The following is a 22,632-nucleotide window of genomic DNA, read 5'->3' as shown; positions in this document are numbered from 1 at the left end:
TGGTTTTCCAATCTTAAAGGCAATATGGGAAAACAGTGGTGAGCAGGTCTTTTTGGCTGTGTTCCATAGTTCCGGGAATTCAATGTCCAAAATTCTTCTTTTGATCATTTGGAAGGCTTGCCCTTGATTTAGTGAGCCATAGTAGTCACTATCTAAAAGGGAGGTTTAAAGTCCAGTAATGGCTGATATAATAAACTATCTGGGTCAGAGTTGTAGAAAAGTTTTAACCAGAATTGAAATGATCTTAGCCAAGCCATTGTTTCCAAAGAGGAAGATCCAGTCTCTAGACCAGGGGTGTGCAATTAATTTCTATAGGGGGGCCACATGAAAAATCTGAACTATGTTCGGGGCCCAAACCAACTTTACTTAAAAGTAAAATGAAACAGTGATGTTATGATTGTTTTTATTTTAAATTTGTTAATATTCACAAATACTAAAGAGGTTTTTTGTGGTATGTTAAAGATAAGTAACTGATCAACATTAGACAAAAAGCTATAAATGGTTTTGATGTCCGGCGGGCCGGACAGGAGTGGCTTGTGGGCCGTATGTGGCCCTCGGGCGGCACTTCGCCCAGGTCTGCTTTAGAAAAAGCATCGAATAGGGAACACAACTTGTTAGCCCTAGCAGCAGCTATAGCAGGGATGGGCTTTTTGTGTTAGACAAAAGACCCCCAAACTCAAAAGAGGCTGTTATTGCCAGAATTAGCAAATGCCAAAAGACAGCATCTAAAACGTGAATGCTAGAAATAGTCATTTCTCTACTAAAAGACACTTGATCTCTGATAAATTTTTCATCCAATGATGCTGCTAGGGCTGTCAACAGCCAATCAGAATGTCTTGAGAGGGAGTGGAATTTTTAACCTGTAAAGGGGTCTGGAAGCTAGTGAGGTGCTGAGCTCTTGGACTGCTGTCTTGAGGCTCCATCTTGGATACCTTCCTGTTTAGCCCTTTTTCCCTTGATTTTTTTTTTGGGGGGGGGAGAAGATCTACCCCTCCCTGTTTCTTTGGATGCTGCCAGGCACCCTGCCTATCTCTGGGATTGTGTTTTGGAATTTTCCCCCTTTGCTATTTTTGGCTTTATTTGCTTCCTTTTTTTGTTTTCGTTTTTTTTTTTTTAAGAAAGGGGATCTCTGTCTATCTGGGTATATTCTCTGTTTCACTGATTTATTAAAACTTTGTTATTTATTTAATCCACTGTGTATTTATTCTGTTAAAAGTATATATTTTAGTGAGGGGGGGGACTGTTTTGCTTTCTTCTGTGGGGGGGTGTAGGCCCGATGGGTGGACTTTGTGACTGTGCTAGTGTGCAAAGAGGCAGTGTGGGCTGTGTTGGTGGTTGTAGGGCAGAGCTCAGGGCATTTCTCTCTTGTTTGCTTTGGTGTTGTATTGTTGTTGGTTATTTTGGTGAAGGTGTATCTCTGAGTGCCAGGCAGCTAGTGCTTCACTTGGGTGGCTACTTTGCCCTTTCTTCTATCCATGCTGCCCAGGCTTGGAGGGTCTCTTTTGGGTGGGTGACACCATTTGTTTTCTCATATACTGTTGACTGATAACTATGAGTATATTTTCTATTGTCTGCTTTTTTGGAGTGATTTTTAAGAGTTCTTCGGGTCTTTTGTGTTGCCAGGAAGGGGGAAACACGAATGAGAAAAACTGGATGAAGATTTCTGTTTCATGTAAAATGAGAGGACTGTTATATTAAATATATGAAAATGAAAGAGGCACCCCTTGAGAGAACCCAAATTGGAAAAAAAGAGAGAAAATTTCACTGTACACTTTCCCTAAACTATACTACTATAATATTATTGCTATAATTTGTTTTCAAACATTTGTCATCTAATGCAATTAATACTGTAATATTGTCTTTTTAATACTGAATATAATAGATTAGGATTCATACCCTTTTTGTTATGTTACACTGGACCTCTTCTACATGTTTTAAAGAATTGAAAGCATGTGCATACATATTGCATGGCTGAAAATATTTTATTTTACATCTATACAAAAATACTGCAGTGATATCCCAACAGATGGCAGCATTGAGGCTTAGTCTGTTATTGAACCTCATCTATTATAGGCATCTTGACACTAATATTGTTTTCAAGTGGATAATATCTTGTTTTAAATCAGGAGAATAAATAATATAAATAGCTGAATCACAGCAGTCTAGGCAGCAGTTCCAGCTGCTAGAAATAGTCAGCCATTCATCTAATAAAAGATGCTTGATACTAAATAATATAATATGAGAAGACACCTGGGGAATTTTAAAAATAAAGCATATAAAACTAGCTATATGTTTAACATATCACAGCAGTGGGGGCATGGTGGCATCATACAGTTCATTTCCTGATGGTAGTGTTGGACAGCAGCTGCTCAATCTCAAGAGCCTGCAATGGGACAGTGATAATGTAGAACATAAAGTTACTATGAGATCCAAATGAGTTTGTTATTTAGTTTGTGAGTAGGGGGCAGCTTAAGGAAAAGAGGGAAAAGTTTGTGAGTAGGGGAGAAAGAGGGGAGAGTAAGGTACTGAGTATTGCGTGGTCCTAGAAGAGCTTGACTTTTCATTTGACTATTTATATTATCAAGTGCTTTTTTTACATCATCTTGAGAGTCCCCTGGAATGCAAAGAGAACAAACCTATCCATTTTGAAAGAAATCAACCCTGAGTGCTCACTGGAAGGACAGATCCTGAAGTTGAGGCTCCAATACTTTGGCCATCTCACGAGAAGAGAAGACTCTCTGGAAAAGACCCTGATGTTGGGAAAGTGTGAGGGCAAGAGGAGAAGGGCATGACATAAGATGAGATGGTTGGACAGTGTCATCGAAGCTACCGACATGAATTTGACACAACTCCGGGAGGCAATGGAAGACAGGAGGGCCCGGCGTGCTCTGGTCCATGGGGTCACGAAGAGTTGGACACGACTTAATGACTAAACAACAACAACAAGAAGAAGATGAAGCAATGCTTGCATCTCCTGAATTATGAGCTATGCATATTTCATGGTTGAAAAGTCCCTGATAGAAAAGAGGCTGAGACGGATGTGCATCTGTTTGAGTATATTGAAATAAATGAACACATTTTGGACAGGTGGGAGGACTTGCTTTCTTTTCCTGAAGAACCCCATACATACACCCCAAGTTACAGCTTGAAAAACTCCCTTCAAAAGCTGTTGCCACTCCATGTAGACAATATAGGGATAAATGGGACAAGAGTTTGATTCAGTATCCAGCATCTTCTATGTCCTTAGCATGTTTTGTGCTAGTTTACTCCTAATGTGCAAGGACCAAATGAAGCATTTATTGGTTGATGTAATTTCAAATTGGCTTTTGGTAGGACTGGAAGTAAAGCTTCATGGCAGAGCAATACATCTCACATGCAAAATGTCCCAGGCCCAATCCCTTGTGTCTCTAGTGAGGGCTATCAATGATTCATCTCTGAAACCCAAAAGAACTGCTGCTCAAGATCCAAGATCAGGTCATTCAAAAATCAAAGGTAGTTTCTTGATCCAGCTTTGCTGCATTTTATCAGTCAAGGTGTGCAAAAACTGTGCTTCCCTGAGGTAGGACAGACGAATTTCAGAATTTTATGCACATCATCAGGCTACAGTAACTGGACAGGAAACAGATCCCAAAAGGCCAAACTAGGTGTCACACACTGGACACTTTCCCAGATGCTCACAACACTGGCATCAACTCCCAAGTGAGTATGTACAATGTTTTCCTGGAAGTGCCTAGCAAATTTGTTGCAGCCAGTGCTTCAGTGTTTTACGCCTGACCTCTCTGACCTTGCTCCCAAACACTATTCATCAGTTGGAGCAACTCTGCTGGGTGGCAGAATGAAAATGAAATACCAAATGCAAAATAAGATTTATTTTAACCTTCCAAATTAAGCATGAAGGTAGATATGTATTATGTATGATTTCCTGTTTTATTCTTGGATCACAGTGTCTCGTCAGAGATATAGGCTTCAATAATCCAAATCAAGCACACATTTATCTTCCAATGAGCAATCACAAAACAAAGCACACTAAATGGAGGGTACATAGGAGAGGGAAATCATATATTATGACAGAGACCACCTCTTCTTAAAATGTGATGTCTAGTTCAGTTCTCCCAGTAAAAATAGCATTAGGCGAAAATGAGGAAGCAAAGCAGTACCAACAGCAATCGCAGCTTCAGGGAAGTACCTAAGAAACCTTTTAAGTTCTAAAATATACTCTCTTGCCAGTCCTTCAGCATTATATAGGTTTTTTTATATAAACAACACAATTTTACAACACAGATTTTCTTAAATAAACTGAAAACACTGCATTCTATACTAATATTGATTGGTGAAGGGAAAGAGTGATTATACAGTAATTGTGCGTTTGAAACTACTGCACTATTAACCAAAATATATAATCTATCACTAAAGCTGATGTTCTTACTAGAGCACAGGGAAGCAGATATTTAAAGTCACTGCTTCTTTCCCCTGCATGAAACGATACATGTAATCTAGCATTTGCCTCAGGGAGACTGGCTGAAAGAATGTTTAGTGTGAGAATTTAGGGTAGAAATGGATAAGACGTACGATAAGCCTGAGGCAGAAGGCAATGTCTTCCTAGAATTCTTAAGCATTAATATTTTGTTAGATTTATCATTTTTTATTCCCTTCTTGTATGTACACCTTAATGTGCTGATGGGGTTTCAAGTAGTGAGGCTGAGAGCAATGCCGTCAGGAGGCCAGACTCCACTGCAAGCCTGGACTCCTTGCAGGGTCACCCAAGGCGAAATTGTGACAGCTGAGACAATAGGCTATTTTATTTTATTTTAGTTAAAATATTTGTAACCAACCTTTCTCCTTTAAAGGGACTGAAGGTGGCTTAAAAACATAGAATCCAGCATTTAAGATCAGTGACAATGAATAGAACATAAGCAACACCAAAACACATTCAATTCAGTAAGGTACAACAATCAATTTAAAAAACTCCCCTAAGCAGCCATTCACTCAGGTAAAGCTTGTCCAAAGAGAAAGGATGGTAAAGATGGGGCCGGTCTAGCTTCCTGTGGGAGGGAGTTCCAGAGTCTGCTAGCAGCAAAAGAGAAGGCTGTCTCCTGTGTCTTCACCAAACTCACATGTGAAGGTGACGGGACCGAGAGGAAGGCATCTCCTGATGATCTGAACACTTGAGCAGGCTCATAAAGCAAAGCAAAGCGTGCTGCTTATATACCGCCCTGTAGCGCTCCAAGCACTCTCTGGGCAGTTTATAAGTTAATTATGCAGGCTGCACATTCCCCCCCCCCCCAGCGAGCTGGGTACTCATTTTACCGACCTCGGAAGGATAGAAGGCTGAGTCAACCTTGAGCCGGCGACCTGGGATTGAACCCCAGGTCGTGAGCACACTTTTGGCTGCAGTACAGCGGTTTAAAAGGGAGATGCTATCCTTGAGATAGCATGGGCCCAGGCTGTTTTGGCTTTATAATTAGAACCATCACTCTGAATTCTGGTTTGAAGTGGATTAGCACCCAGTGGAGCTGCTATAATTGGGGGGGGGGAAGTGTTTGTGTGATCTCTGTAACCAGCCGTAGTTAGCAGTCTAGCTGCTGTGTTTTGGACCTGCTAAAGTTTCCTGTGACTTTCCATAGGCAGCCCCATGTAGAGTACATTACTGTAATCCATTCAGGATGTAACTGAGGCATGTGTCACTGAGGACAAATCAGACGTCTTCAGGAACAGGCAAAGCTAGCACCCTAGTTTTAACTGTGCAAATGTACTCCTGGCAACAGCCAAATCCTGGGCATTCAGACTCAGAGAGAAATCCAGGAGTATCCTCGGGCTGCATCCACCCTCTTTGGCAGCTAGTGGGCAGTAGTAGTAGCTGAAGATGACACTGGTGAAGGAGGCAATGGCAGTGACATTCAAGCTAACTTTTGTTAGTAATGCACAGAAAGTGGCAATGGTAAATCTATGCTAAACTCTCTTTACCATAAAATAAAAACTATGATGAGCTGATGAAGTGGATGGGCCAAAGCCGAAAGGACGCTCAGCTGTGGATGTGCCTGGAAGTGAAAGGAAAGTCTGATGCTGGAAAGAAAAATACTGCATAGGAACCTGGAATGTAAGATCTATGAACCTTGGGAAGCTGGAGGTGGTCAAACAGGAGATGGCAAGAATAAACATCGACATTCTGGGCATCAGTGAACTAAAATGGATGGGAATGGGTGATTTCAACTCAGATGATTATCATGTCTACTATTGTGGGCAAGAAGCCCGTAGAAGGAATGGAGGAGCCCTCATAGTCAACAAAAGAGTGGGAAAAGCCGTAATGGGATATAATCTCAAAAATGATAGAATGATGTCAATACGTATCCAAAGCAGACCTTTCAACATCACAATAATCCAAGTTTATGCACCAACCTCCATTGCTGAGGAGACTGAAATTGAACAATTTTATGAAGATTTACAACACCTTCTAGAACTGACACCGAAGAAGGATGTTCTTCTCATTCTGGGGGACTGGAATGCTAAGGTAGGGAGTCAAGAGATAAAAGGAACAACAGGGAAGTTTGGCCTTGGAGTTCAAAATGAAGAAGGGCAAAGGCTAATAGAGTTTTGTCAAGAGAACAAGCTGGTCATCACAAACACCCTTTTCCAACAGCACAAGAGGCGACACTACACATGAAAATCACCAGATGGGCAACATCGAAATCAGATTGACTATATTCTCTGCAGCCAAAGATGGAGAAGTTCTATACAGTCAGCAAAAACAAGACCTGGAGCTGATTGTGGCTCTGATCATCAGCTTCTCATAGCAAAATTCAAGCTTAAACTGAAGAGAGTAGGAAAAACCACTGGACCACTCAGGTATAATCTAAACCAAATCCCTTACGAATACACAGTAAAAGTGAAGAACAGATTTAAGGAACTAGATTTGGTGGACAGAGTGCCTGAAGAACTTTGGATAGAGGCTCGTAACATTGTACAGGAGGCAGCAACAAGAACCATCCCAAAGAAAAGGAAATGCAAGAAAGCGAAGTGGCTGTCCAACGAGGACTTACAAATAGCAGAAAAGAGAAGGGAAACAAAATGCAGGGGAGATAGGGAAAGTTACAGAAAATTGAATACAGACTTCCAAAGAATAGCAAGGAGAGACAAGAGGGCCTTCTTAAATGAACAATGCAAAGAAATAGAGGAAAATAACAGAAAAGGAAAAACCAGAGATCTGTTCAGGAAAATTGGAGATATTAGAGGAAAATTTTGTGCAAAGATGGACATGATAAAAGACAAAAATGGAAGGGACCTCACAGAAGCAGAAGACATCAAGAAGAGGTGGCAAGAATACACAGAGGAATTATATCAGAAAGTTTTGGATATCCCGGACAACCCAGACAATATAGTTGCTGACCTAGAGCCAGACATCCTGGAGAGTGAGGTCAAGTGGGCCTTAGAAAGCCTGGCTAACAACAAGGCCAGTGGAGGTGATGGCATTCCAGTCGAACTATTTAAAATCCTAAAGGATGATGCTGTTAAGGTGCTACATTCAACAAGTTTGGAAGACTCAACAGTGGCCAGAGGACTGGAAAAGATCAGTCTACATCCCAATCCCAAAGAAGGGCAGTGCCAAAGAATGCTCCAACTACCGGACAATTGCACTCATCTCACACGCCAGCAAGGTTATGCTCAAAATCATACAAGGTAGGCTTCAGCAGTATGTGGACCGAGAACTCCCAGAAGTACAAGCAGGATTCTGAAGGGGCAGAGGAACTCGAGACCAAATTGCCAACATGCGCTGGATTATGGAGAAAGCCAGAGAGTTCCAGAAAAAAATCTACTTCTGCTTCATTGACTATGCAAAAGCCTTTGACTGTGTGGACCACAGCAAACTATGGCAAGTCCTAAAAGAAATGGGTGTGCCTGACCACCTTATCCATCTCCTGAGAAACCTATATGTGGGACAGGAAGCAACAGTTAGAACTGGATATGGAACAACGGATTGGTTCAAAATTGGGAAAGGATTACGACAAGGCTGTATATTGTCACCCTGCTTATTTAACTTATATGCTGAATACATCATGCGGAAGGCTGGACTGGAGGAATCCCAAGCTGGAATTAAGATTGCAGAAAGAAATATCAACAACCTCCGATATGCAGATGATACCACTCTGATGGCGGAAAGTGAGGAGGAACTAAAGAACCTTGTAATGAGGGTGAAAGACGAGAGTGCAAAAAACGGTCTGAAACTCAACATCAAAAAAACTAAGATCATGGCCACTGGTCCCATCACCTCCTGGGAAATAGAAGGGGAAGATATGGAGGTAGTGACAGATTTTACTTTCTTGGGCTCCATGATCACTGCAGATGGAGACAGCAGCCCCGAAATTAAAAGAGGCCTGCTTCTTGGGAGGAAAGCAATGACAAACCTTGACAGCATTTTAAAAAGCAGAGACATCACCTTGCCAACAAAAGTCCGAATAGTCAAAGCTATGGTTTTTCCTGTAGTGTTGTATGGAAGTGAGAGCTGGACCATAAAGAAAGCTGACCGCCGAAGAATTGATGCCTTTGAATTGTGGTGCTGGAGGAGACTCTTGAGAGTTCCCTGGACTGCAAAGAGAACAAACCTATCAATTCTAAAGGAAATCAACTCCGAGTGCTCATTGGAAGGACAGATCCTGAAGCTGAGGCTCCCGTACTTTGGCCATCTCATGAGAAGAGAGGACTCCCAGGAAAAGACTTTGATGTTGGGAAAGTGTGAAGGCAAGAGGAGAAGGGGACGACTGAGGATGAGATGGTTGGAGAGTGTCACTGAAGCAACCAACATGAATTTGACACAACTCCGGGAGGCGGTGGAAGATAGGAGGGCCTGCCGTGCTCTGGTCCATGGGGTCACGAAGAGTCGGACACGACTAAACAATTGAACAAACAAACAAACATGATGAGACAGTCGAAAATGAAACAAATCATTTCAGCTGCGGAGTTCCTGTCTGCAAATCATTATCAGTACATAAATGATGTAATTTTAACATGGAAGAAACTGAAATATCAAAAGATTCTGTATAACTTGATTCAGTAATCAACTGAAAGGGAGACTACGGTCAAGAAATCAGAAAACAGTGACTCAGAAGGGCAGCAATGAATGAATTAGAAAAGTTTGTCAAATGTAAGGCTACATCACTGGAGACCAAAACCAATATCATCCACTCTCTTCTATTCCTGACCACCAACAGGGAGCCAGTGAGGGTGTGCCAAGACTGGAGATATATGTTTGAACTTTGTATCTATTGGTACCTGTTATAAGTCTGGCTGTGCATTTTGGACCTGCTGAAGCTTCCATATTAACTTCAAGGGCAGCCCTCCATAGAGTCTATTTTACAGATTACAAATGCATGAACCAGAATTGCTAGGGCATTTCTTCTCCAGGTAGGAGCATAGCTGGCTAATCAACTGATGAAAGGCACTCTTAGTCACAGCAGATAATTGTAACTTCATAGAGAGAGCTGGGTCCAGGACTACACCCAAGCTGTTTACACAGCTGTTTACACAGTTTGTAAAACATAACTTTATTTATAATATAAATTATTATATTTATTTATGTACCTTGGCTCAACGATCTCTGACACTCTCTCCCTAGATGTCGAGCTGCATCGGCAAAGCAGCTACCATGTTCTCAAGACTCACAAAGAGAGTATGGCTCAATAAGAAGCTGACGGCATACACCAAGATCCAGGTCTATAGAGACTGTGTCCTGAGCACACTCCTGTACTGCAGTGAGTCCTGGACCCTTTGTGCACGGCAGGAGAGGAAGCTGAACAAGTTCCATATGTGTTATTTCTAATGGATTTTTGGTATTACCTGGCAGGACAAAGTCCCAAATAGAGTAGTCCTAGAACGAGTTGGAATTTTTAGCATATATACATTACTGAAACAGTGACATCTACGTTGGCTTGGGCACATCATGAGAATGGCTGATGGTCAGATTCCAAAAGATCTCCTGTATGGAGAATTAGTGGCAGGGAGAGTGCCCCAGAGGGAGAACACAGCTGCAATACAAGGGATTTCTGCAAGCGGGATCTAAAGGCCTGGAAATGGATCTCAACAGATGGGAAACCCTGACATCTGAGCGTTCAGCCTGGAAGCAGGTGGTGCATCACGGCCTCTCCCAATTTGAAGAGACCCTTGTCCAGCAGGCCGAGGCAAGGAGGCAGTCATGAAAGCAGCAAAATCAGGGAGCTAGACAAGGTACAGATTGTATTTGTCTTCAGTGTGGAAGGGATTGTCACTCTCAAATTGGCCTTCTCAGGCACACTAGATGCTGTTCCAAGTCCTCCACACAGAGCACGATACCATAGTCTCTTGAGGTGACTAATCAATTAATAATATTATTTATTTTTCCAGATACCTAGGGTCTCAATTTCAAATCTAAAAATTATCTATTAGATAACAAAAGAGGTCTAAATATATCCATACTTGAAGCTAGATACTGTTGATTCTTAATTACATATTTTAGAAAATAACTTTTGCTGCTTTATGCTTCTGTCTAACATGGTGCTGGTTCTTCAGTGCCAGAAAGACAGATATTTCTTCAACAGTCTCTCACATGTCCACTTTGGTCTTGTCTGTCCAAAGGACATTGTTCCAGAAGTCTTGTGGTTTGTCCAGATGCAACTTGGCAAACCTAAAATGTGCCATGTTCTTTACTGAGAGAAGAGGCCTCCACCCTATTTGTTCAGTCTTTTTCTAATGGTACTGTCATGAACTTTAACATTTAATGTGCTAATTTGTAGAGTCTGAGATACGTGTTTAAATCTTGGGTTTTTGGCAGTTTCTCTGAGCATTGCATGGTCTAACCTTGCTTGGGTTAGACATCCACTCCTGGGAAAATTGGCAGCTTTCTTGAATGATTCCCACTTGTGAATAATCTTCATCACTGTAGAACATAGATCAGGCAACAGGGGTAAATTACCCCAAATGGGGTAAAAGTGAAAATCCTGGGGGTAATGAGCAGGCTGCTACCCCCCTCCCTCCCACCCACCCCCACCCTCTGTAGCCAAAGCTTTAATTGTAAACCACCTCGCCCTGTTACTTCCTTCGTTGCAGCAGGGCACTCCTAAATGCTCCGTTCTGTTAGAAAGATCGGAGAGATAAACCTAATTGGTTACAGGTGGGGATTAGCCCGGGCAATCAGCCAATCCGGGGCTTCTGAAAGACTGCTTCCTCCGGAAATGACTGCAAACAAGCAGGAGGAGGGAAAGGATCAAGCAAGGGAAGAAAGAAAGGTGCGAGAGACTGAGGACTTCATCTGGCTTATTTAAATGTATGTAATTGTAGAAAATGGAGGGAGAAAATGGAGGGAGTGTGTGTATGCGCGTCTGTGCGTCCGTGTGTGTGTGTGTGTGTGTGTGTGTGTGTGTGTGAGAGAGAGAGAGAGAGAGAGACAGACAGACAGACAGACAGACAGACTCAAAACTGAAAATGAATAGGCAGTCAAGCAAAAGAGAAACTGAATTAAGGCAGGGGGGAAGGGTGGCTTTTTAAGGTGCCGTCTACATTTATCATTGCTTTCCTTCCAAGAAGCAGGCATCTTTTAATTTTGTGGCTGCTTTCACCATCTGCAGTGATCATGGAGCCCAAGGAAGTAAAATCTGTCACTGCCTCCATATCTTCCCCTTCTATTTGCCAGGAGGTGATGGGACCAGTGGCCATGATCTTTTTTTGATGTGGAGCTTCAGATCATTTTTTGCACTCTCCTCTTTCACCCTCATTAAGAGGTTCTTTAATTCCTCCTCACTTTCTGCCATCAGAGTGGTATCATCTGCATATTGGAGGTTGTTGATATTTATTCCGGCAATCTTAATTCCGGTTTGGGATTCTTCCAGTCCTGCCTTTTGCATGATGTATTCTGCATATAAGTTAAATAAGCAGGGAGACAATATAAAGCCTTGTCGTAATCCTTTCCCAATTTTGAACCAATCAATTGTTCCATATCCAGTTCTAACTGTTGCTTCCTGTCCCATGTATAGGTTTCTCAGGAGGTAGATAAGGTCGTCAGGCACTCCCATTTCTTTACAAACTTGCCATAGTTTGCTGTGGTCCACACAGTCAAAGGCTTTGGCGTAGTCAATGAAGCAGAAGTAGATGTTTTTCTGGGACTCTCTGGCTTTCTCCATAATCAGCACATGTTAGCAATTTGGTCTCTAGTTCCTCTGCCCCTTTGAAATCCAGCTTGTACTTCTGGGAGTTCTTGGTCCACGTACTGCTGAAGCCTGTCTTGGAGAATTTTGAGCATAACCTTGCTAGCTTGTGAAATGAGTGCAATTGTATGGTAGTTGGAGCATTCTTTGGCACTTCCCTTCTTTGAGATTGGTATGTAGAGTAATCTTTTCCAATCCTCTGGCCACTGCTGAGTTTTCCATTGATGATGATAAAAAAAGCACACTGGTCCTTTGATATTGGGCTGTGGCACCAGGGTGGGTGACATGACCTTTAGCCTGTTTTGTTCCTTTTTGCACACCACACATAGAATTATTAAAGTGTTAGGGAAATTCCACCACCCCCCCGGCCCAATTCTGCGTTGCCTGTCTCTAGCAAGCATGTCATTGCTAGAACCACTCTGGCAGCCACCTCTGCGAGCTAGAAAAATTTAATGCAAATTGCTAAGCATGTTGGACACTTTACTACTCCCTATACCACACCATGGCTGGAGTGCAATGTGTTCCAGCAAAAATAGTGCACATCTTTATCAAATTTGGTGCATCCTGCTAGTTCGGTACACAGCCTCTGTAGATTCAATAATATTTTTAATTCAAATAATGTATGATTTCCTTCCTTTCGAATCAAGGGGGTAATGTCGGCGTATATAATTTTTTTTGCGGGGTAAAAGGTAAAGTTCCCTGACCCCTGCTGTAGAATAATTTATATTGTTTGGAAACATCCTTAAAATCCGTCCCAAATGGATGGGCAGCAGCAATTGTTTCCTCCTTGACACTGTGTTAACACACACCTGAATGCTCCAGACCAGCAAACTGCTAAAACACAGGCTTTCATAGAGGTAGTCACACTGGTTGATGATCAATTACTCAAGGTTATTTGGTTAGCAACACCTGACTGTTACTTAGCCTCTTAATTTCTATGGAAACAGTAAGGGTATACTTTGTTTTTCACAAATGGTTTCTCCATTTTGGCCTTATTTTTGTTAAATAAATCATGACATGGTATATGTCATGTATGTTCATCTGAGGTTGTATTTACGTAATTTTCAGACCTGTTAAGGACCCATTGATTTTTATATGATACGAAAAACTATAGAATTCAAAGAGGATGTGCTTTCTTTTTCACATGACTTTATATATATGAACACTAAATAGTTTTGAATCAGTGTGGGACATATAGGGAAATCAGGATTATTTACTAGGTGAATACATAATGATTTTGAAATGCACAATGAATAAAGTCCCTGAATATTTATGATTATGCATTTTTCTCTGTCTATACAAATTTTTTCTGATGAAAAATAAATTGGTGGCTGAATATACGACTATACAGCCAACTTAACCCAAACTGTAGGACTTCTTAATTAGTGATTTATCAAACCAAATTCAGTATACTGTGTATGGTTTACAACTGACTAAAAGTCCCCAAAGCTTGTTGCCTTTTTCAAAATGAAAAATCATGCATGAATGGAAGATATCTAGTGCAATTCATGAGAATTATGAGTTCAATCTATGCAACAGGATTACTACAAGCTATGGTACATATGATTTACAATCCAGCATACATCTGATGATTCACACTCATGATAATTTATCAAGATAAGTGTTTATACACTTGTTTTATGCTTACAATATTAAAAATCAGATTTGCTGTGATTAACATTTCATTGCTCTATTTCACATTTATTTTAGTTTTATAAGTGATATGCTTAGAAAATTTGAACTTAAGTTCTTACAAAATATGTCAGGTCCACAGAAGTTCATCCGATCACTTATGGTTGCTTTAGAGTGTCATTGGATCTAGAAGGATAAGGCAAAAACAGCTGTTAATAAATTATGTATACCCTAATTTGGGAATAAGTCTCTGTAGGGACTCTTCTTCCTCCTTCTACCCAGTCTGTACAACCACCAAATGACATCCACCCTCCAACCTCTTCACTAAATTAGGGGTTGCCATTTAACTTGCAATAGGGAGTACTTCCCCTGGAGTATTGCTTTCACCAAACCAAAGGAACACACATGTTCCCTTTCCATTACTGCTTAGACACTGCCACAGCTTAAGGACTGAATTTCCATTGCCCCTTTTAAAGGAGTAAGAACACTTTTGGTGAAACATACAACTTATTTTGGTGGCAAACATATGTACAGTGGGGTCTTGACTTGAGAACTTAATCCGTATTGGAAGGCAGTTCTCAAGTCAAAAAGTTCTCAGGTCAAATCTGCATTTCCCATAGGAATGCATTGAAAACCATTTGATCCGCATTTGCTCTTTTCCGTCCATAGAAACTAATGGGAAGCTGCTATTCTGCCTTCGACCACTACAGGGGGATATTTTGTTTCTTTTTTTCTTAGGTCAAGAAAGGTTCAGGGAAGGCAGGGAAAATACAGTCCAGGCAGTACAGTACCAGGCGGTCTGAAGACTGTCTCCCAATCCACTCTCTAAACGCTGGGAGGAGTGAGGAAGCAGACAGGCACCCTTTTCACTGGCCAACAGTTAACTGAAAGTTCACATTTTGCACTTTCCCTGCCTCCCACGTGGTTTTTTTTCAGTTCTTAACTCAAATCTAAGTATGTAAGTCAAGTCAATATTTTCCTATGAGAGCGGTTCTTAAGTCAAAATGTTCTTAACTCAAGTAGTTCTTAAGTCAAGACCCCACTGTAACACATATGAGAACATATCTACAATTATATATATCAGGATTGTGTTGGAGAGAAAGTGCAGGTCGGTTTAGCTTGTTAGATGAGTTTAGTTTTGTTTAAATTTGAGTTAGAGAGAGAAGGAGCTGTTGGAGTTTTATTTCCAACCATGCATGCTGCCTCTGCTTTGAATGACTGGGAAGGACTTTTCTGGGTTGGGGTGACTGTCAATCTATTCAACACTAAACCAATCCTTTAAGTAATTACATGTTTTATTTCTTCGCCTACAAGTGTCTCAGATTATAACCTTAAGTGCCAATTAATAACCTTGCTTGCCACTTAATAAGAAATGGATGAACTATCTGAGGAACTTGTAGATCTTCTCCTCTGTGAGTCTCTATTTCTACTGTGTAGCACATGGAATTTTACTAGAAATGCAACAGAGTTTGGGCCCAGAAATCAGAGAAACAGACATACAGCTAAAAAGTAGTTTTGAACTTTGTTGTTTTTCAAAGTGTTTGCAATTGTCTCCCCAACTCCATTTTAACAAAATAATAATAATAAAAACAAAAACAAAACAACAAATAAATGACAAAAACAACAAAAAACAACAAAAACAACAAAAAACCACAAAACAACAGAGTGCTGTCCTCTGAAGATGCTGGCCACAGAGACTGGCAAAACGTTAGGAAGAACAACCTTCAGAACACAGCCAAAGACCCTGAAAAACCCACAACAACCATTAGATCCCGGCCGTGAAAGTCTTCGCGAATGCAACAACAACAACAACAACAAACCCTTATAACTGGCTGAAGAGAAAGAGTTATTTCTTTTCTGAGATTGCTAATCAAATTTGCTCAGAGGAAAAATGAATCTTGATCACAGCAAGGAATTTTTCGGGGACAATAGTAGGGACACACGTCACAGTCAATTACACAGCTCCTGTAGGATTGCCTAAGAGATTCCTCAACTGATAAGAGCTGCACTAGTTTTAATCAAAAGATCTAAGGAATTTTAGAAAATATGTGAAGAGAGGGGGGGGGGAAAGGAAAGTCTGGAAAGGAATTTCAACAAAATTCATGAATAGCCCATAACTGTGAAAAGAAATCTAATTACTAGATCATTGATTCAGAGTGCATCAGTCATTGTACACATTAGAAATAGCATAGGCATCCTTCAGTCTCGAGAGACTATGGTAACATGCTCTGAATCGAGGAGTGTCCTCTCCAGAGCATGAAGCCCAGGTAAGGTAATATGGAGGATAGGCTGTTACCCAAGCAGCAGATCCCCCCTCTCCACATTGCTGAAATGGTCCAATGGAAAGGCAAGAGCCAATACAACTGGTTCCAGCAATGTTGCAGGAGTTGGCAGAATGACACATGCTGCCTTCGCGACTCCAGCTCCGGATTTTGCCTCGAGGTTAACTCCTGAAGCCTTTTCCATGAGTGGATATAGCCACAAGGCAGTGGAGGTTTGAAATCAGAGTTTTCCTTCTCCTAGATGGGCTGCCTTCCATGGCTGATGAGCCCCACCTACCCGGTCTGCACTTTAATAGTGCAAAAGTATGATCTGATCCTTAAAACTTTCCTGACTCCCCGGCTTATGCAAATCTAATTGGATTTCCTATTTACCATATTAAGGCCAGATACAAAATTTGAGAAGCAGGAAGTCCCACCCCTAGGCCCCACCCCCAGGCCATGTGGTCAGGAGAGAAGAAGAAAGCCCAGGGAAAAAAACTCAGCAACTCATAGGTAAACTCTTGTACTTCACAACCTCTGCAAGAGCAGATATATTATAGGTATTGCTGTAAGAATACTAGACAGAAGACTTAGTTTGTCAACACAGAGTGATTGGACAACTGTAGAAAGTGTAGCTAGATATTTGAAAAGAATAAGCTTATGGAATCGGCCCAGAGTAGAAGTATGTCAGGCCTCTTCCCTCTCATGTTCCAGGTGCCAAAGTGTCTAGAGAGAAAATTCAGATGATCAAGCAGAGAGAGTGAGATTTGTGTACCTTTTGTGACCAGGCCTGAGTGCCAAATCACTGATACCAAGAGGTTGAGTATCAAAACAGACAAAGCAGTTTTCTGTCTTCTGTCTGGGTTTCCATGTGGCAAGATAACCTGAGTGAGCAATGCAGAAGAGATATTTTTGTGGGTGAGGTGTCTTTAAAGCCTAAGCACCCTTCCCAGCTGGCACCCTGGATCACTAGCTCCCTACAAAGGTCTGTATTGTGTGTTGTGCTTCTTTCTCAGCCCTTGCCTGTCTCTCTTCTGTAGAGGACAAAGGAATCCGTCCTCTGTTCTCAATTTTGGTCCTTGACATCTTGGGCAAAATTGGATACTGCTGGTTTGGCAGACCTCCTGAGCCGAGCATCCTCTCCCTCTCTCTCTTCCAGGCCTTGTCCACATCACCTTAGGGCCCACAGAGGATAAGCAAGAAGGAAGAAGGGAGGGGAATGAAGCCTTCTTCCACACGTTTCCTTACTAACCCTCCTCTCAAACGAGGCAACATCCCAAGGACCCTAGTTATCTCTCCCTTTTTCCGATATGGGTCGTGTATATGACCCCTTCAGGCTCCGCTACAGGGCAAGCGAAAAGGGAGGGCGCCCGAGATTATTATTATTGTCTGTTTACGGCTCGAGCGCGTCCTCCGAGCGCACGGGCTTGCTTTCTCGTCAAGAGAGTGGTGGCGTGTGAAGCACGCGTAACATGCTTTTTTGTTTTTTTAAAAAACACAACAACACAGCGGCCGCGCGTTGTCAGGCAGACCTCCTGAAGGTGGGAACGGGCTGGCTGTGGAGCGGAGAGCTTTCCAGCCACGCTTATTTATTCGGAGGTGGAGCAGCACTTGCGCGGTGCTCCTGGCACCGACGCGGGGAGGCGGGAAGGCGGGAGAGCGGCCGCGAGCGAGCGAGCGAGCGCGAGCTGGTGGGACAGGCTGAGGTGGGTGGAGGGGGCGGGAGTCGTACGTCGCCTTCGGCGGAGACGCTCCGGAGCGGTGGCGCTTTTTCGCTCTCTCTCTTTCCCCCACCCCACCCCCAACGTCTGCCTGTGGCTTAGCCCAGGCGCATCCCAGCCTTTGCAGGCAAGGCGTCCCTGCCTATCACGCGCTTTCTCCCTCACTGCCGCCTCCGCCGCGGGCGCTCGCCTCTCGCCCCCCTTCTTCCCCCCCCCTCCCGCCCCAGCCTTCAGGGCAACAGGACGGCGGGTGGCAGCTGAAAGGAACAGCGACCGGGTCCAGGCAAGCGCAGCGGCTGCAGCACCGCCGACCTCTTCCCTCACTCCCGACGGCACAGGCAGAGTCCTGGGTGAGTAACGAGCCAGTCGGAGACTCCGGCCTCCTTCCCGCCCTTGCGTTCACGGTCCTCGGGAAGATGTAGCAGCAGGCTGTTGAGCAGCCGCCACCGGGCATGCCTGACAGGTTTGCAAAGCCTGAGGCTTCTGGGCGGGAGAGAGGGCGGTTGGAGGAAGAGGAGGAATGTCGTGCTCCTCGTCTCCGTTTATACTGAATGCAACGAAATATTCCCACCGCTAACCGTGGTCTGTGGGGTCTTGCAAAGTTTGCCTCTCCTGGGCTTTTCCCCTTTTTTGGTGTCTGTCTGTCTGTCTGTCTGTCTGTCTGTCTCTCTCTCTCTCTCTCTCTCTGTGTGTGTGTGTGTGTGAAACGCAGGAGATGCAAAACGAGCGACTTGGTGATGTTCAGGTAGAATGGAAAGCGTGAACCTTCCTTACGACTGCCTTCTCCCCCCCCGCCCCCCCATATATTCTCTCTTAGGCTGAAAACAGTCATGACAGCTGAAAAGACCATTCCTATAATTAATGGCAAACCAGAGGATGCTCTGGATCCCGAAGCCTCAAGTACCAACTTGGTCCACAGCAATGATAAGAAAGTGCATGAAAGAGGGCACTGGAACAACAAAATAGAATTTGTGCTTTCGGTGGCAGGGGAGATTATTGGGTTGGGAAACGTCTGGCGATTCCCATATCTTTGCTACAAAAATGGAGGAGGTAAGATGGCATCTTGTGTAAATTCATCCACGTGCTCCGTAACTTGCAGTGATGGTGGTCAGGATGATGTTACAGTTTGGTTAATGTGAAGAGCAAAGCATTTTATCATAATATGTGAGGGTTGTGACACCTGTGGGAATGATATGCTCAGTGTGGTAAGGAATTCAGTCTAGTTTATATATATATTAACTTCATATCTGATATTTGCTGAGGTATGTTGTCTCAATGGAACTGAAAATCAATGTAAGTTCATATGTTACTTTTGGAAACATTTTTATTCTCTTAGTGGTAGAGATTAATTTGTACTCTTAGATATACATTTGAAAGCTTGTCACTGGTGAGTACTGTAAGCTCTGGACAAATCCATTTGTGTTCTGTTCTACCAAACATTTAAAAAGAGAAAGAAAGAGCTTTCCTAGGTCAGTATTCTGCTTCGGCAGACTGCTGGTGAAAAGTTAAATTCTGATATTGACTGGACTTACATGGAAATCCAGCATTTTTAGAATGCCATGTATCTGATAAAGTATTTTTGGTTTTTTTTACGTGGAACAAAGAAAATCTGAGTTCAGAAGGAAGAATATTTGGTTAAGCCTTTGACTTTAATTTTTTACTGAGGGAATGTGCATCTCTTCAAATGATCTATGAATCCAGAACTTAGTGGTCACTGAAAATATGATTCAGACAAAGTGAAGTGGGTCTTCTTCAAAACGGTCTGATGTGAATTGGACTGAAGCCTTGGATGGATCACTGTAGAATTTATATCTTCTGGGGCTAACTGTGCCTCCAGTGAAAAGAGCCCACCTATGTGGCCTTGGGCAAGCTGCACAGTCCCAGGATGCCCCCAAAAGAAAGGAATGGTAAACCACTCCTGTGTGTTCTCTGCCTGGAAAACCCTGAAAAGGGTTACCATGTCAGAACTGATTTGAAGGCACATGATTTATTATTTATGCTCTCTGTAAAAGAAAGCTCCAGGCAGTGGGGAGGGAGAGGAGGTTGGAGTAGAGTGGTCTGAGGGTTGTTTGTTCTGTTTGCCAACCAGGGCTCTTCCCCCCCCCCTCCAAGTCACAATGTCTGATTTGGAGAAGAATGCAAGAGAAACATCCATTGGTATCACTTGAACAGAAAATCAAAAGCCCAAAACTTCATCTACTGTAACTCTTAAATCTTGCACCTATCCTTCTGAACTTCTGAAGATGACATCTTAATGGTGTACCTGCTGTGTCTGCTGTTTGCATAAAGATTACCCAAACCACTATGGCAGTGGCAGTCAATTCCTCTTTCCAATATATGAAGACCCCCTCTCCCCTCAAATAAAAGACTCTTCGTCTATCCTTTTGGCATATTCAGATTATGTATCTAGGGGCACTTATATGACAAGATGGTATTTTGATACTAGCTTACCATAACCCTATTTGAACACTGGGAACAATTCACTCTCTTTTAAAAGTTAAGGAGTTTTATAGTACAGTCTCCTACCCATCTGAAACCTGGCAGATTTTATTCCTTGGGATGGATGGTTATACCAGAATTTTATCCAATTCTGCTTGGTAAGAGTGAAGTTCTCAGTGCTTCTTCTATGAAATCCTCACTCACATTGTAAAGCAGTGAAACAGGGAAACCCTGTACTCACTTATCTGTTTTTTGACAGGCTACACCCACTCCAAATCATGTACTGTGTATAACAATCCATCTATTTATGTTAAAATGTAAAAGTATTATTGTCATCTGTCAATGGGGATATATATATATATCCTACTTGTACCTGAGGATTCAAATGGAGCCTTTCATTCAAGGCATCTCCTCAATTTTTATGAACCAGCTGGTCTTCATGGCACAAAATAGTATGGCACCATCAGATTTAAATGACTTTTAAATATGGTTATTTAGATGAACTTTTGGAGAGCTCAGTGGCTTAGTAGTTGAGAGTTCAATTCCCTGCTGTGCTTCCTTGTCAGGGACTGGACTTGATGATCCATCGGGTCCCTTCCAGATCTGCAGTTCTAAGATGATGATGATGATTCTTGTTGTTGTTCTTGTTGTTAATCTGTCTGCTTTCTTTCTTTCTTTAGTTAGTTACCTTTACATCCTGCTTTTTTCTCTCTGACAAGATCAAGATGGTGCACAAGGTTTTTCTCTTCCCCACTTTATTCTCATAGTAGGTCAGGCTGGCAGACAGTTATTGGTCCAAGGTAGTTTCTTTCATCCAGTGACTTTAATTGCTTAGTGAGGGCTTGAATTGTGCTATCCAAAACCCTAGCCCTACAATCTAACCATTATATTGTGGTGGTTTTGTAATGGCAATAGTCGGAAATTTAACCACCAGCAGTTTGACAAAAAAATTAAATGTGTTTATAACCCATACTCTCAAAAGTGTGTACTGTGTCTAAAGATCCATCAAATTATATTAAATTGTTTTGCCTGTGAAATTGTGGCCATAATGTTTACAAAAGGAAAAAGCTTTGGATGCTTTGGACACTTAGTGCTGCTTTGAGTCTGCTGGATTTTTCCTTGTTTTTCTTTGAGTAGTACCTATGAAAACCATGCTCGTGCCATATTCAGATGCTTTGGAAACTGTTTTAGCAGTATTTGCCTTGAGAAAAACAAGTCTTGAGTATGTAGAACTCTTTGCATAGTTCTTTGAATCTTGGCTGTGATGTTAAAGACAGTGAATTGCTACGGGGCCATAGCATGGCAGTGCCAAAACCTCATTAATTGAAGGGAGAAGATATTATAGTGGTTTCAGGCCAAAGAAGGGAGAAATGTATTAAAACAATGCTCAACTCACAGAGTTTTGATGCAGTGTCGAACATACCTCATGGTGCAGCTATAGTGAAAATGTGATCAGTGCAGGGAAAATACACTTTGTGAACATTTTTAATATTCCCTCAGAGTTAAAAGGCTACCATCCTTTGTGCACACCATTATATGCAAGAACTGATTTCCAAGTTGATATGTATAGATTTGAGCATTAAGGCACAACGACCACACAATCATGTATCTGAGGGGAATGTTGGGCTTATGTCTTGAGAACTCTTCTATACCATACAGTGCCTAGGTCAGGATATGGCATAATGGGTTTGCTCTTCAAAGAGAGAAAGCAATTGAAGGCTGAAATTCAGTTCTTAGTCTGACTTGTATCAATGGGACCTGGGCAAGGTAACTTTATATAAGCTGAGGGATTTCATTTGTAAAAGAATACGAGAGAAAACTGTGTATCAAGTAGTGCAGAAATGTTGTCTCTTCTGCCAATAGCCCTGGCTTAGAATCTTTCCCCTTTTTAGTGTATCAAAATGAATTTTGCCTATTTGGTTTGCTACAGTTCTAAAAACTTGTACTATGTAGGTGTGTTTGCTTTTCTCAGTTGCCTTCTGTTGCTACACAGTATCAGAAAAGCAAGATGAAATGAACTCTTCTGTCTTAGCCAGGATTCTTTTGGATTCCTTCTTGTCTTTCCTTATTCTCATTACATGACAAAAAGAGCTGGATAAGTTTATATGCTAGGTGACCAAGAAAATCCTTCCTACTCCCATTTATATTTATCAGGGAAACATAACATACTTGTAAATTAAATTTGAGAAGCTCCATTGTGGTTTATTTGATTTTAAAAACATACTCCCCCCCCCTTTTTTAAAAAAGTGTGCTACTTATATATCACCCCACAGTGCTTAAAGCTCTCTCTGGATGCTTTACAATTTAATTATGAAGAATGCACATTGCCCCCACCCCGTAGCAAGCTACATACTCAATTTACTGACCTTGGATGGAAGGCTGAGTAAACTTCAAGACAACTTCCTGGGATTG

At 42.1% G+C, this 22,632-nt stretch overlaps 1 protein-coding gene across 1 annotated transcript in view; it reads left to right on the top strand.

The window, feature by feature from the left end:
• The first annotated feature begins 17,863 nt into the window (after positions 1 to 17,863).
• Positions 17,864 to 22,632, top strand: part of SLC6A11 (solute carrier family 6 member 11) — a 142,145-nt gene continuing 137,376 nt past the window's right edge. Inside the window, exons 1-2 of the mRNA XM_020815394.3 lie at positions 17,864 to 18,131; positions 18,599 to 18,831. Of these exons, the coding sequence (XP_020671053.3) occupies positions 18,612 to 18,831 (220 nt within the window). The 5' untranslated portion in view covers positions 17,864 to 18,131; positions 18,599 to 18,611. The remainder of the gene's footprint in view (positions 18,132 to 18,598; positions 18,832 to 22,632) is intronic.

The sequence above is a fragment of the Pogona vitticeps genome, chromosome 2 (genome assembly GCF_051106095.1).
Source record: "Pogona vitticeps strain Pit_001003342236 chromosome 2, PviZW2.1, whole genome shotgun sequence".
Lineage (NCBI taxonomy): Eukaryota > Metazoa > Chordata > Lepidosauria > Squamata > Agamidae > Pogona > Pogona vitticeps.
The sequence above is the reverse complement of the archived record's forward strand: the minus strand, read 5'-3'. Positions and strand labels throughout refer to the sequence as shown.